This window comes from Silurus aristotelis, assembly GCF_946808225.1.
Source record: "Silurus aristotelis genome assembly, chromosome: 22".
Taxonomy (NCBI): Eukaryota; Metazoa; Chordata; class Actinopteri; order Siluriformes; family Siluridae; genus Silurus; species Silurus aristotelis.
Window position 1 is genome coordinate 16,392,193 of NC_139595.1, and position 16,163 is coordinate 16,408,355.

General features: G+C 41.2%; 1 protein-coding gene and 1 long non-coding RNA gene across 2 annotated transcripts in view; one reads left to right on the forward strand and one right to left on the reverse strand.

Annotated features, from left to right (window-relative positions):
* LOC310717771 overlaps positions 1 to 16,163 on the forward strand; it is a 339,024-nt gene that overhangs the window by 194,907 nt on the left and 127,954 nt on the right. The window lies entirely within an intron of this gene.
* LOC310717767 (homeobox protein cut-like 1) overlaps positions 1 to 16,163 on the reverse strand; it is a 124,355-nt gene that overhangs the window by 19,980 nt on the left and 88,212 nt on the right. Inside the window, exons 9-15 of the mRNA XM_083526219.1 lie at positions 9,875 to 9,923; positions 9,507 to 9,611; positions 9,158 to 9,346; positions 6,131 to 6,189; positions 5,524 to 5,572; positions 4,181 to 4,277; positions 1,131 to 1,805 (exon numbers count right to left, since the gene is read on the reverse strand). Of these exons, the coding sequence (XP_083382345.1) occupies positions 1,131 to 1,805; positions 4,181 to 4,277; positions 5,524 to 5,572; positions 6,131 to 6,189; positions 9,158 to 9,346; positions 9,507 to 9,611; positions 9,875 to 9,923 (1,223 nt within the window). The remainder of the gene's footprint in view (positions 1 to 1,130; positions 1,806 to 4,180; positions 4,278 to 5,523; positions 5,573 to 6,130; positions 6,190 to 9,157; positions 9,347 to 9,506; positions 9,612 to 9,874; positions 9,924 to 16,163) is intronic.

Here is a 16,163-nt window from a genome sequence, read left to right on the forward strand (position 1 = left end):
ACTTAAGTAGCTTTTTTGCGATACTGAATTTATTTCCATTTGGGGAGACTTGAAATGATACATTAAATTTTTGATTGATAAATTTCAAAGTCAAATCTCAGTCGTTTCTTTTTAATTTATGAGTGGATGAAAACATAATTGGTCACCAATCAGGGTGGAGCGTGCGGCCACTTGGTGGTATCTACTTAGCAACAACATACAGTTCAACAGCAAGCAGAAGATTTTAAGAGGAATAAAGGATGGAAGAAACTCCCACAACACCCGTGGCCTTGTTTGTGCAATTTTTTTTTAAGTAGTTGGAAAGAAGGTTTCTCAGCTTATGATAATTTTAAAGGATATCAATCAGTGCTTGACTCATTCATTTTACTCTATTAATAGATTGATGTGCTGAGAGTAACAGAGTCTTTTCACATAAACTGAATTTAATAAGCAAAGAGTCTTGCAACCGAAAATATTATAGGAACATTATAGCCATAATAAATCATAGTACTTTGGATACTTAAGTACATTTGAGGGCAAATACTTTTTTTTGGGACCACTTTTACTAGAGTAATATTTTACCTCGTGTATCTCTACTTTAACTCAAGTACATGTTTTGCGCACTTCGTCCACCACTGCAAACGTTAATTAGGCGTTTTCAGGAATGGAACTGGCAGAGTCATGATTTCTACATTTTCCTGATATCAACATGGCACCAAAGTAGACTATATTCTGACTATTTCTACCAATAAATAAATACCATCATGCCTAATCATGGCTCATGGGTATTCAAGAGAACATGCTTAATGTATTGTGCTGTTGTGGCGCTCAAATCGATTATTAGCAACATGAGTTTTACGAGGTATTGTGAGTCACCTAGCTCATTGACAATTTGTGGTATTGTGTTTGTGGAACTTTTTACAACTCAGAAGACTCTTGGAGAACAGTAAGGTAACAGTTACCTCACTGCATTTGAAGGTATAATGTGATAATGAATGGGTGTGGTGCGTCTAATGAATGGGTGTGGTGTGTGTCTGATGCCTCTCCCACACTACCCAACTTATCACACATCTCTTGTGACCTTGATGACTGACAATGCATGTTGCTAATTACCGACTCGAGCTACAGGGAAAAAACATGTAGTCACTCACCTCTTTGCCTGCCTTGGATGCTGCGCAATGCCAAGATGTTCTGCTCGTCCGAGAGGAACTGCTTCATCTTATGGAAGGGCTCCTTGCCACGGATGGTGAGTTTGCTCCAGGGCTTGGGGCGTGCCAGGATTTCGCTAACGGACCCCTGCGACAGACCCAGAACGTAGTGCCCGAAGACTCGCTGGCCAATATTGTGCTTGATCAGCTGCTCTTTGACCTGCCGCGCAATCTCGGCCGTGTCCATATCCTCCCCTTCGGAGGCGCTTCCTGCACCCTCGGAGCGGCTGGGCGACGGTGCGGTGCCGTTAGTATCGGGGCTGGCGCAGGGCTGCCGCGGAGGAGCGGGTGCCAGGGCCAGGGGCGTGTAGTGGTGGTGGCCGAAGTCCTGCAGCGCTTTGGAGTAGAAGGTGTGCATGAGCTGGCGCTGCAGCAGTGAGCCCAGTGCTACCTTACCCGCCAGGGGGAAGGCAGTACCATAGAGGTCCAGTGCCGGTGAGAAAGCATGTCCGCCATTAGCGCTGCTAGCAATGGGCGACTCCGGTGGCGGGCCGGCAGAATTCGGGCCTGCTCCTGGCCGACCCAGAAGTGGAGACGGGGCGGGAGGGGGTGGGGCTGAGTTGACGGAAGTGGGGACGTGTGGCACGGTCTCTTCTTTCACTTTCTGGCTGGCTGACCCTACAAGAAAGGGCAAACAAAATGCATTATGGGGGAGTTAACAAAAAAGGGGTCTGACAAAGGACAAAGTGTCTTTGGTATTTATTTAATGTTCAAAAAAGAAAAGATTATAAATTTGTATTAATAGTTTTTTTTTTTGTTTGTTTTTTGTTTTTGTTTTTTGCCAAGCCCCCCAGACAAACCGCCCATGCATTTGTAGTTTGCACCTTTCTTGTAAGCAACAGCATGGTAGGACAAAGACTTCAGACACACTAATTGCTGCAATGCAATGTGACACTGACATCCAGATCCGCTGTAATCAGCAGTGAGGAGAGGCAAAACAGGTGCATGAAAAGAAAAAAAATCCAGTCTTTGGCTCTTGGAATCTGTGACTCTGATGGCCGACAATGACTTTATGAACGTCCATTCCTGTTCCTCTTCCTACGTGCTTCAGGGGACTCTGCTGATGAGGTCTTTTTGAATCTCAGAGTGATATTTTGTGTATATGAAAGTTATTCAAGCAAACCACTTTTGGGCAATAAAACAGCAAAAAGAAAAGAAAAATACAGGAGGGTAGGAATCACTGCGGAAAACCTGAACATCAGCAAGATGGCACAATGTTTAATAAAGGTTGTGTGTTCAAATAGTGAATATTCATAACAATTAAATATTCAAAGGCCACTGTAGGGCGAATGCACACTGCACACTTCAGATCTTAACGCTGATGGACGTTACTCCGAGGTGCACAGTTTTTTTTTTCCGATGAAACTCATGTTCGAGTGTGACGAGGTACAACAGAAAACAAACCCTACCTACCTGAGTGGAATAGCTGCTAGGCAAGTAACCTTAAAGCCTCATTTTGGAGGAGTGGAAGCGAAATCGGAATAATCAACAAATCCAGTTCGAGTATGCAAACGACCAAAGGGCGCTTCGAATTAGAGGGATGTGATGAGGTTATGCCAGAGCGACCTGTCAATTATGGTAATTTTATGCAAGGCTATGAGCGCTATGTAAATATCCTGTTTATAACCCCCCCCCACCCACCCACCAATCCACCACCCCAAAGCAAACGCTTGTAACATTTTTCTTAGCCACTCATGCATGCAAAACCGACGTTGTTAAATGTCAGCCCTAGTAAAACACAACCAGTTTCGCGAAAAGAAAAAAAAAAAAAAGGCAAAAACTGAGGTGTGTGATGTACAAAGCAACCGTGTTACAACAGTGTGAGTTTCTGCACAACACACCAACTTATTAAATATCAAAATAAGGGTATGGTCAAGCATATAAAGGAGTACAACAGTATTATATTTGTGCCGCACACTTCTGCACACGTTCCTGCAATTATCCCATCAGCCAATCACGTAGCTAGAGCACAACGCATAAAATCATGCAACTAAAGTTCAAGAGTTTGGCTATGGTAACTCACGGAAACACTCAACGATAGCGCTGAGCAGAAAAGCATTTCAACACGCTGACCCTTGAGGCGGATAAGCTATAACAGCAATCTAAAAGCACATTGGGCATATACATGCATATAGGAGATGGTCTCAAAACGTTTCAAGAGTAGTTTTCTAACACCAACAAATGGCAGCACAAGACTGCACGCACAGTCACAGGGAACACCGAATTCTGACAAACTGCGTTTCCACTTCTGCTATTTTGACCACAGTTTTCAAAATATAGAGGACTATTTAACAGGTGAAGGTGATAGTACGGAAACATAGATAAATAAAATATTTTCTTGTAGACAGAGGTTTTTTTTTTAAATCTTTCTGATACCACCTTGTGAAATATATATATATATATATATATTACACATATATACATATATATAAACCTCTTCGTTCAGATGTTTGACATGGACATTAACTGATGCTCTTGACCTCTATTGTGTTTTTATTCACTACCTCACTGCCACACGATTGGCCGGTTGGATAATTTAATGAAAAAAGCACATGAACACGTGTTCCTAATAAAGTGTATGCATGTATTTATATCCGAAACAACACAGAGAGAGGAAAGGGGGAAGGAAGGACTATATTCAGTTCTGCTCGAAATGTCAACGCACATCTGCTGATGAGCAATTATCAAAAGAGGCATGAGTAATGTACCGAAGTGCTGAAGTGGGCCTTTTTTTCCTTCCCCTCCGACATTAAAAACGGCTCAAAATAAGTGTCTCCATTTTAACAGCATTAACCTGTTCCATTCTTTTCCCCGCCGACTCCAAAATGTCCTGTAACACCCGAGCAAGAGCTTGAAACAAATGTTCTAAATCTACTACTTTCACCTGACATTAAAAACAGCTGTGCTGGTGTTTATAAAAAAATATATGCAGGAGCCGAGAAAAATAACGTTTTCTGTAGGCGTTTATTTTTAGCCTGTGTGGCCGGACTTACCGCTCAGCTCGGTGTTGGCAATGCGGAGTGAAGCGCTCTCGGACTGAAGACTGCGGTTCTTTTCCAGGAGTAACACCTCCAGAGGCTTAGCAGAGTCCTGAGACGGAGGAACAGGGTCAAGCTTTGAGTACAAAAAACGTGTGCTATGATTAAACCATTAAGCCGCATTCTTTAATGAGGTTTTTCTTTGGAAAACACTTTAATTAAAACGTCCAAAAAATGACCATATGATATTGGGGGAAAATGCTATGCATCTCCAAGTGTTTTAGATGCTTTTCTGTCTACCATGAGTGTACAAAGCAGGTATTTGATTCACCCTCGTTTTCCTGTCAACTTATGTAAATCGGAGTATTCTTGTCTAACTCTCCTTGTCCTTGTCTAACTCTCTGCTTATGCACACAGAACTGCTGCTCACTGGACTTTTCTTCCTTCACGCAATTAAATACAAACTCCAGAGACTTGTGTGTGAAAAAGGCAGGGGATCAGCAATTTCTGAAATACATTAACCAACCTGTCAGGCACCCACAATCCTCACCACGCTCAACAAGTTCACATTTTTCCCCGATTCTAATCAATAACCTGAATTGAGTGTAAAGATGGGAGCTCATTTTACACTATAATGTGATGAAACGTAATAAGTGGATCAAACATTTGAGCCTTTTAAATTTGTTCTCACACATACATTCTGTCACAATGGTCCCCTCCATGCAGGATCACAGCTGCTCTATTTTGTTTAGGTTCAGTTCCAAACGTATTAGTGTGGACAGGGCCAAAAGGTGTTTTTTTGTGGAGTAAGTCTCAGCCCTGCCAAAAGATCGGCACTAGACTGGATCAGCACAGCTGTGATTGGTTATGTTTTGAGGCAGCAGTTGGCATGACAGTACAGCGCCCCCGACCGTGCGAGTAAACACATGAAAGTCATAAAAGATTTTCTGATTCTGACATACATTACAATCGCTGATGTATGTCAGAATCTGAATTTCTTTTATGATTTTATGATCAAAACATAACCAATCACAGCTGTGCTGATCCAGTCTAGTGCCGATCTTTCGGCAGGGCTGAGACTATGCTTCTTACTCCACAAAAAATACCTTTTGGCCATGTCCACACTAATACGTTTGGTTTGAAAATGCATATTTTTCTCTCCGTTTTGGCCTACGGTCCGCACTGAGACAGCGATTTCAGTCAATGATAACGTAGCTTTTTTAAAACATTGAAAACGGTGTTTTCGCATTGCAGTGTGGAGTGTGTGTGTGCGCAAAACGATGATGCATTTTAAGATGTTTCAAAGAGCTAACAGGAAATGTTTTAATACTCAGTGCTTTCCCCCCTTAATCAATTACCTGAGCTGTTGCACTGTCAGAAGGCCCGAACTCCATCGACTTCAGGATACTGTAGAGAGAAAAAAAACTGATTGCTCAGAAATATCTAGATCCGCACACCCATACACGGATAAAAACAAACAAACAAAAAAACACACTCATTCATGACTTTTGACAAAAATTCCGATCCGGTTCTTGCCATTATATTCACTTAAATAAGGGCGTAAACGTGTTCGCAGCCAGATCAGATCAGATCTGTTCAGGTGGCATTACCGAGGAATGTTTTTAGAGATTCAATCAGCAAGGCGTTTTGACAAAAGGCACATCAAAAGGTGGGGAGAAAAATGGCTGCTGCTTGAATAAAGAACCCATTCATTAAACATGCGCGAGTCAGAAAAACTGGACGAACATCAAACCTGGTCACCACCCAAGCATCCTTCGACTCGCAACACACGCTTTACATTCGAAAAGCTAAATGGGGCGCTGATTAATCATAATGACTGATCTGGCATTTTGTAGCGCAACTTCGAGGGTGGACGAGGGGCAAATGGATACGCCGCGCTTAATTAAGCAGATTACGCCCGTGGTTGTTATGCGGCGCAAATTGACGAGGCAGCTCCCAGCCTACCTCAGCTCTTTTTTCACCTCCTCGTAGTCGGCCTGCTCCTGCAACTTCTCCTCCAGTTGCTGTGCGAGCACCAGGAACACGGGCATGAGGAAAAAGGAAAAAAGGAGAAGTGAGAGTAGAAAGAGGAGGGAGTGCGCAGACATCAATCCGAATGCCCATCTTTATTAATAAAAAAAAAAAAAAAAAAAAAAAAAAAAGCTGTTTTTAGTGTACTTCCTCTTGCTGTTTCCCTTTTGGAGAGTCCCCCAAAAACATCCGGTAGTTTATTAGCTTAATAAAGTGTCTTACATGAGACCCCTAAAGGGTGTGTGTATGTCATTTTTCTAAAAAGATTTTTATTGAGATTTGAAAAACAAACTGTTAATTACTTGTAAAAGGCAAAAAAGAGAAAGCGCTTTTGTTTTTTTTTAGCACACATAAATGACTTGTTTATTGTTTTAAATAAATTTTTATTCTTTTATAGTAACTTTCCTTACTCCCGTTAGGGGTCGCCACAGCGGATCCTCCGCACGTTTGATTTGGCACATGTTTTTACGCTGGATGCCCTTCCTAACGCAACCCTCCCCAATTTATCCGGGCTTGGGACCGGCACTGAGAGTGGCCGGGGATGGTTCCCTGACCGGGGATCGAACCCGGGTCGCAGCGGTGAGAGCGCTGCATCTTAACCACTAGACCACCAGGGGACCTTTATTTTTATTCTTTTATATCATAATTATTTTTATTTTTATTTTATTATTATCAGTCTCACTATGATCAATGTCCTAAAGTCCACAATAGTTCCAATATCATCCAATCCTAACCTGAAAGAAAATTGGAATTTTATAGGTGGTCTTTTCTTGTCCGATCTTTAGCTGTTTTTCGCAAATGAAAATAAATAAATAAATCATGCTACATACTGGAGCGACATATCCACAGATTTCAGACAATCTAGTAGAACAGGGTTTAGATGGGGCTGTTCTGCTGCATAAGTTTTGGTGCTCAGTGTAACAGGGGAAAAAAAATAGGATGTTTTTGGATTCAAATTTCCTCCCACTTTCTTGTTGCTTTTATAAAGCATGTCGTGATTAATATGAACTTCCCAGAGTGAAGGCAGAATGTTGGATAAACTAATGGATTATGTGCTGATGGTCCATTAGTTATTTTACATCCTGATTGTTCAAGTCACATAAACCAAATCAAATTTACAAAAGTTATACAAAAATGTATATAAATATGGCAAAAAGCTATAAATGAACCATTTTTTTTTAACTATATTAACATTTTATATATATATATATAAATTTGAATGTCATTAGTTTATTATTTGTTTTTCCTTTTCAAGGCAAAAACGATTGAAGGAAACATACAAGGAACTAAAACGTTTTGTTTTATATTCAAACTGGAAGAAATTTGATATATTATTTTAAACATTGCACTGACAATTATAATTTTGGCAGCTAGCTAGCTTATATTCCAGTGCTCATGTTAGTTCTCAATCTCCAGTGTTCTGTATTGTTGAAAGATTTATGATCACACTCTTGATGTCACCCAAATGAGGATGGGTTCCCCTTTTGAGTCTGGTTCCTCTCAAGGTTTCTTCCTCATAACATCAAGTTTTTCCTTGTCACAGTCGCCACAGCTGTTCATCAGGGATAAATACACACCATTCACCTTCACTGTTAAATTCTGTAAAGCTGCTTTGACACAATGTCTGTTGTGAAAAGCGCTATAGAAATAAACTTGATTAGCTAGGAAGTGAAAGTCAAGAATTTAGAACTAGTTTCAAAATTTTCAAAAACGGTAAATTTTCTAGTTCCAGCCCTTTCATTTTCCCCGATATATCAAAATAAATTCAGTTGATCAATTTGCTCTTGCTTTTATTTATTTTTAGATTTTTAGAATGGTTTTTTATCTCTTTTAACCGTTCATTTCTACTTCTGATTGCTGCTTAATGCCTTTACATGTGTGGAGGAAAAAAAAAAATTAAAATTATATATTAAAACTTCACTGAATTATTTATTTCTCCCCATTTAATTAATTGGGGAAATTATTAATGCATGTCAGCTTCCATCTGACATTTCCTGCCCGGAAATTAGTTTTTTAATCTAACTATATAATAATAATAATAATAATAATAATAATAATAATAATAATTCTTTAAATATTTCGTTGTCATTAACTGTACCATAAAAAAAAGAAAATGTGACACACAAATCTGATTAAATGTATTACTGGAAAAAAAAAAAAACCCAGACTCCAGAATATTTCTTTAATATAAAAATATTACTTAATGTTTTCTCTTTTTGTATTTGTTATCCTTGCGCACACAGACGCGCACACACAAGTGTATATATAAAAAAATCCTGTCTTCACCAACCCCACCCAACCCTTTTTCCCCCCCCAGAGGGATCAAGTCAAGAAAAGTCATACTATTCTCAAAATAATTGACCAGCTGTGAAAATCTCTTCCAAATTTACAAGAACTCTACGTCTGTCCTTTTTATATTGCTGTTTAAACGGAGTAGATCACAGAAATCCACCATGCCGTGGTGTTAACATACGCTGTACGGTATTTAAAAAAGAACATACGCTGTACGGTATTTAAAAAAGTAACTGGCAAGTATACATATGCACAGTATATATTTTTTTGTTTTGTTTTTCAAGTCTATGATGGGAGCCAGGTTTGGTTATTAATAAAATAAAAGTCCCATTTTTTTTAATCTTAAAAACTAAATTAGGATGAACTTGATTAAAAACCTTTTCAAAAGTTTTAACAGAATAAAACATGTTTCTAGGGGGTATAAATATTACAGTCAAGCAAAATGTTTAATGGACATTGGATTCTGACAGGATGGACATTTTGGGGATATATATATATATATATGTATAGTATTTATAAATTGAGGTTGAGGTGAGTGTATTTTTGTATTTTATTGTAGAGGATGAATGTGTTCTTTTGTGTGTGTGTGTGTGTGTGTGTGTGTGTGTGTGTGTGTGTGTGTGTGTGTGTGTGTGAGTGTGAGTGTGAGTGTGAGGTTTGTAAGAAGACCTTGAGTGTGGCGCTCTTGGCACTGAGCTGTGTCTCGAGCTGGTTGATTTGGGTGGAGGAGTTCTCGCGCAGTTTGGCCAGACTGGCCTGCAGTCTCTGCACATCCTCCACCAGCTGCACCGTCTCCCGCTCCTTAGCGCTCAGCTCAGCCTCCAGACTGGACCGCGACACAACCTCCACTGCTTGCTCCTACACACACACACACACACACACACGCACACACACACACGCACACACACACACGCACACACACACACGCACACACACACACACACCCCATTAATGAGCAATCACTGGAATCATCATCATATCCAAGTATTACAAATTCAGTAATGCTTGAAACTGGTACCATATCAGGAGCTTTCTGGATCTGTGTGGCCAGCTGGAGTGACTTGTTAGCTGACGTGAGCTGCTCTCGCAGTGACTCTGCTTCTCGCTCAGCGGTCTCTGCTCTCTGTGGAGGGATGACGATTTCCCGTTCAAAACAAACCCCATACATTCCACTAACTATTTAGAGCAGACGAGTGGGTGTGTCTGAGCTCTTATATGAACTCAAAGCCTGAAGGGTTCACATTTATTCGCGTACGAAAGTCTGACTAAGCTTTCGAATAGCAGAAACGAGGTCAGCGTATTAGACCGGAGCACTCTGCCTTGAGCAGCTGTCAAAATATGACCTCATGAGTCAATCATTTGTGTCTTAAAAGATCTGCCTCTTACCTGATTGGCTCGCTCCAGGTCGGTCATGACCATCTCGATCTCGTCGGCCCTGAGGAGGAAGCGCAAGTGGGTGTTTGATTAAACCAGCGGCACATGGCATAATTATCATGCCCGTCCCAAATGCACACGCAATTATATATAATAGAAATATATATAACGCTTAGTTTTAGTCAGTTTTTCCCTTTAGGACCTGAACCACATCCTTCTGCGAATGTGCTCATTCAGCATTGTGTGTGTGTGTGTGTGTGTGTGTTACAAAAAGTCCTTATGCCTGTAAATATTTGACACTATTGTGTCAGTAGTGTATTCAGAAACTCTCACACACACACACACACACACACACACACACACACACACACACACACACACACACACTAAGGCCCATTAAGCCCTCTCAGTTACAGCATAATCCAGTGAGCTCTCAAGTACTGATTAAGCCTCCTGGACTTGCTCACGGGAAAACACTGGGATTACAACAATACACTTTTCCGATTCACAGGAATCTGGTATCTTGCTCCTGATTCTCCCCTTTAAAAGGGTCGCTATAAGCTAGGTGCTCCAAAGTATGCTAATGTTAATGCCATGCATGTTATTATTGCTAAACGTAAAAAAAAAAAAAAAACAGTTCTTCTGAGGTCCTCATGGTGGTGTAGTGACACACAGCTGCATTAAAAAAAAAGGGTCTGAGGTTTTTGACTTTCAGATCACCAGCTAAAGAGAAGCTAACACACACACACACACACACACACACACACACACACCTGTTCAGATGATGTTTCTGAAGGACACAGTGTTACTGGCATCGCCATGCTACTGGCTTTCCAGTCACAGTGCATCCTTCATCAGTGTGCCCTTGGAACACACACACACACACACACACACACACACACACACACACACACACACACACACACACACACACACACACACAGGTCATACAGCACACAATAATTACACCAGCATTACCAGTATCACCAGTTTCAAGGTCATATGCAAGCTAGGTTAAGAATATAAAAAAGAAATGCAAAGGAAAATCAAATTTGTGTAAAGTAAAAGTAAGGTATAGTAATTAAAGTAAATATTTAGTAAGCGAAGTATGTAAAGTATGTGAACTAGTAATGTATAGTACATAAAGTAAATAAAAATATGGTACATAAAGAAAACACTAACATTATTGTATGTAAAGTAAATGAAGTAAACTATGTTAAACATGTAAAGTAAGTAAAGTTTGTAAGTAGATAGTATGTAAAGAATATTAAGTAAATGTAAAAAGTGAACAAAACATAACATTTTTTATATTTTTTATACTTTCAAATTAAGAACATATTACTATGTAAATAATATTACGTTTGAGTGTAAAGTAAATAAGTGTGAGGTACAAAAACCTAATAAAGTAATGCAAATAAAAAGAATAATTTAAAGCAAATTATGCAAAGTAAATAAACAAAGTAGGTATTGATCAAAGCAAGGAACTGTATCAATAAAATTATTCAAATAAAAAGAATAAAGAAGTTAAGTAAGTACAAAAACACAATGAACTCTAACTACCAGTTGTGAGGACGCAGCCTGTGTCCTTTTTACTGTTATGTTTGTGTAAAACCTTTAGGCCACGATATGCTCTCTCTCTCTCTTACACACACACACACACACACACACACACACACGCACACGCACACGCACACGCACACGCACACGCACACGCACACGCACACACCCACACCAGGAAGAGTCATGCCAGTGTGTTAATTACACTAACAAGCTAACATCTAATTATAGGTGATTTTGCATGAAGAACTTAATTATGTTAATTAACGCCAGGGCTCTAATTACAGATGTCTTCCAAAGTGTGTGTGTGGCCAAAAGGTCACCCATTTCATTTGGCATTGGACGCACACACGGAAGGGTCGTCTCTCACAAACTTTGGAAGACATCTGTAATTAAAACACAAGTAAACACAAGTGCCTACATTTAAAGCTGAATTATGAAGGCAAGAAGGTTTCACGTACACGTGTGTGTGTGTGTGTGTGTGTGTGTGTGTGTGTGTGTGTGTGTGTGTGTGTGTGTGTGTGTATGTGTGTAAAACATCTAAAGCAATGGATTGGAATGGATTTTAGAATTACAAAGAAAATGCAGATTTCAGAGCGAGGGATGTGTGTACACACACACACACACACACACACACACACACACACACACACGACAGTGATCAGTAAACTTGTGTTTCCTTCAGTTTTATTCTTTTTATGACGTGCAATCAAGCTAGCCACAGGTTTGATGCGTGCAGGTTCAGTATTTCGATGTGTGTGTGTGTGAGCGTGTGCGTGCTGGTAAGCGACGTAACACTTACAGATGAGAGAGGCCTTAGCAACTGTCTCTAAGCACCCCTCATCCCTGGAGTCTAATTGAGCAATCAGGAGACCATTAGAATTCCAATTAAACGCCCGATTATGTTTGATTGGGTTTGATTAATCCAGAGCCATGGGGACGGGTGTGTGTGTGTGTGTGTGTGTGTGTGTGTATATGAGCGTGAGAGTCTGAGAGAGGAGAGTGTGTGGGATGGCAACAACTGGTTTGGGTTTAAGCAGGTGGATGCCTGTAATGCCACGTGTGCCAGAAAGGGAGGGAAGGAGGAAGACAGAGAGAAAGAGGGAGAAGAAAAAGGGAAAGAAAGAAAGAAAGAAAGAGAGAGAGAGAGAGAGAGAGAGAGAGAGAGAGAGAGAGAGAGAGAGAGAGAGAGAGAGAGAGAGAGAGAGAGAGAGATTTATAGAGAAAATTTCCTAATCAGCACTCTTCACTGCACTCTGGAGAGCCTACCTGAGCGTCTCCCTCCCTTTATTCACACACACACACACACACACACACACACACACACACACACACACACACACACACACGTGACCTAGATATCACGCTACACACACAGTAACAGGAAAGAAAAAGAAGGATGAACAAAAGAAATAAGACAAAACCAAAGAAAAAGTAGGATGAAAGAATGGGCAAAAGCGAAAGAAAAGAGAAAAAAATTATAATTATAATAAATAAATAATTAATTAATAATAAAAAAAAGAAAAGAAAAGAAGAGGAAAAAAGATGAAGACAGGAAAAATTGAAGGACTTGGTCAGAATCAGAAAAATAAATTAAGGCGAAAACTAAAAGCAGTAAATGCAGAGAAGAAGGAGAAAAGGAAGGACCCAGACGCACATGCAGGATGGATGGAATAAAAAAAAAGTAAGGGAAGGAAAAAAGAAGTAAAGAAATGGCAAAGAGAGAGAGAGCAAATAAAAGGCTATTAATAATCCAGCATGTCGCACATCAGTGGCACCTGGTGGCCAGTGAAGGAAGCGCACACCTATTAATCCTTTAATATTCGCATTAATATTAATGACTCCTTCACTTTAGCGCATACTTTCATTCTGTTTAAAGGTGCGGCCTGTCATTTTATAAAAAACAGTTCACTAAATTACAGCCCACACCTTTGAAAGGGAATTAAAATGTCATTATAATATTTTTTGAATAAATAATTTATTCCCAAACCTCAACCAGGAACCTTCATCCCTATATTTCAGGGTTATTATTATTTAGTTGCGTTCATATGTTCAGACTGAGGCATGACTGGTTTGTATGTGAGTAAAACTTGAGGGTGTAAATGTGACTTAATAATCCCCAATTTCCTGGTGGTTCAGAGCAGGAAGTGCAGGATTACACGAGTTACAGGAAGAGACATAGAGTCGCACTAAACTCTTCATTGAGGCAGAACAGAACCCTGTTATCCCACACCTATTGCCCTACCCAATCACTCCACATCCAACCCTGCACTATTGCCCCATATCACTCTCTCAGTCCCTATCAAACCCATTACCCTACTGCACCTCTATCACCCTACCCCATTACCCCAAACTCCTCCCCCTCCCCCATTGGGGTGACCATCACTATCACACTTCCCCATATACCATTAATATTCCTATTCCTAATCCCCCCTTCACTAAATCTCCCCTCCCCACTGTGATCTAATTCACACTGCAATCACCGCTAAATGATTTTGTACGTGCAATCAGATATTCTTATTCCGATCTTGTGTTTTGATTTGGAGTTGATCCCGATACAGTTGAAGAAGGATCCATTTGTTTAGTTTTTTTTACCCCTCTTTTACCCCTCCTCCCTTCGGCCCGTCTGTCTTTCTCATATCCTGTGCAGCTCTGGCCAAATCCTCCAGGGCCGCTGCGACGTTTCTCAGCTTTAGACCATTAGACTTTCATTTCCCCTGCACCACCCCCTCTTTTTCCCCATCGCTGCATCTGCTCATAACGCTCCTGTTTCTCCCTCTCTCGGTTTCTCCCTCTCTCGCTCCCTCTCCCTCTCGCTCCATCTCCCTCCCTCCTTCTCTTCTATACCCTACCAGACGTGTTCTCTCGAGTGAAGAAAAGAGAAAGATGACAAAAAAGGTTTGCATGTGTTGAGAAAGTAGGGATGGCACACATCCCTCACATACACACATTCTCTCTCTCTCTCTCTCTCTCTCTCTCTCTCTATCCATCCATCCATCCTGAGGCTTCATCCGGCCCTGCTCACTCGTTCACCCCCACTTCCTCTTTCCTGTATTTACGGTGATGGACCTGCTGTATAACTTTATAATTGTTTTTTTTTTCTGGAGCTTGTGTGTGTGTGTGTGTGTGTGTGTGTGTGTGTGTCTTAATGAGCACCACTCCAAACCCTGTGTGACCAACTGCAACACCATTTTTCCACACTCACAGCAACAAAACACACAGTGGGACAAAACAAACACACACACAGACACACACACAGACACACACACAGACACACAAACAGACACACACACAGACACACACACAGACACACACACAGACACACACACAGACACACACACAGACACACACACAGAACGATTCGGACAAAAAAAATATAGCAGAAGGGACTTGGGAGTGCACTTGGTCTGCTCTGCCCAGATGTGCACTGCTCTTGAACCCTCCATTATCCCGTGGGAGCTGTGTTCATATCACACTCCGTGTGTGTGTGTGTGTGTGTGTGTGTGTGTGTGTGTGTGTGTGCGTGCGTGTGTGCGTCTGTGTACACACACTCAGGGAGAACCCTATAGGATCGGCCGTGCCTGGCTCTTAATGATTTAGCAGCAGTCGCCTATAAATAAAGCAGACGTGGCAGGAACCTCTGCTTCAGGGACGTCTGGAGGGATCACCCTGGCTCCAAATGAAGCTCATAACTCTCTCTATACACACACACACACACACACACACACACACACACACACACACACACACACACACACACACACACACACACACGAACGGACGCACAAGGGGTTTGGGAGAAAAAAAAAATCCGGGATGTGGAAAAACAGGCATCGAGTGATAAAGATTATATTAAGAGAGACTGGACAGTGTGTATATGTGTGTGTGTGTGTGTGTGTGTGTGTGTGTGTGTGTGTGTGTAAAAAGTATCCACCCTTTGTAACCCCCTATAATATACATGTTCCACATACACTATTTAAACAAAAGTTTGTGGACACCTTGCCATCAAATGATGTGCTTTCTTTGTACAGAAATACAGTCGGTAAAGAAATATATAAAATGCTCTTGTACATGAAGCAGCCACACGTGGCACGTGAGCCATTAACTTCTTTCCCTCGGGGTGTTTACGGTTGAGGCCCGAAAGCTGCTCGGGATCCTGGCAGGCAGAGCAGCCGTGCCCAGAGCAACCGATCGATACTCTATTAATCTTTAAAGGAGACAAAACGGTCGAGATGCAACAAGCAAACTGCTGCTGCTCACATACAGGGGCATGGACAGCATAAAAAAGCCAGCAAAGAGATAAACAGATAAAAAAAATACCGATATGAAGAGATGTGTGTGAGAGTTAGAGAGAGAGAGAGAGAGAGAGAGAGAGAGAGAGAGAGAGAGAGAGAGAGAGAGAGAGAGAGAGAGAGAGAGAGAGAGAGTGACCCCGAAAAAGAGAAACAGACAGAATGAGATACAACAGAAAAAAGAGAAATAGGGTTGTGACAAAGTTTCTCGACTACGTGATCATACACCAACACCTGGACCGATTCCGTATACCACCTTAACGAGGTACTGAAAGCGCTAAGAGGCCGGACTGACAGCAAATCTGCAGAAGTGCCATCTGGGGCTCACCGAGGCACAAAACCTAGGCTACCGCATCGGCTGACTCAACTCCAAACGCCAGGTTCCAGACCCTCAAACAGGCACTCGCCAGTGAACCGGTTCTGAGGAACCCAGGCTTTGATCGTCACTTCAC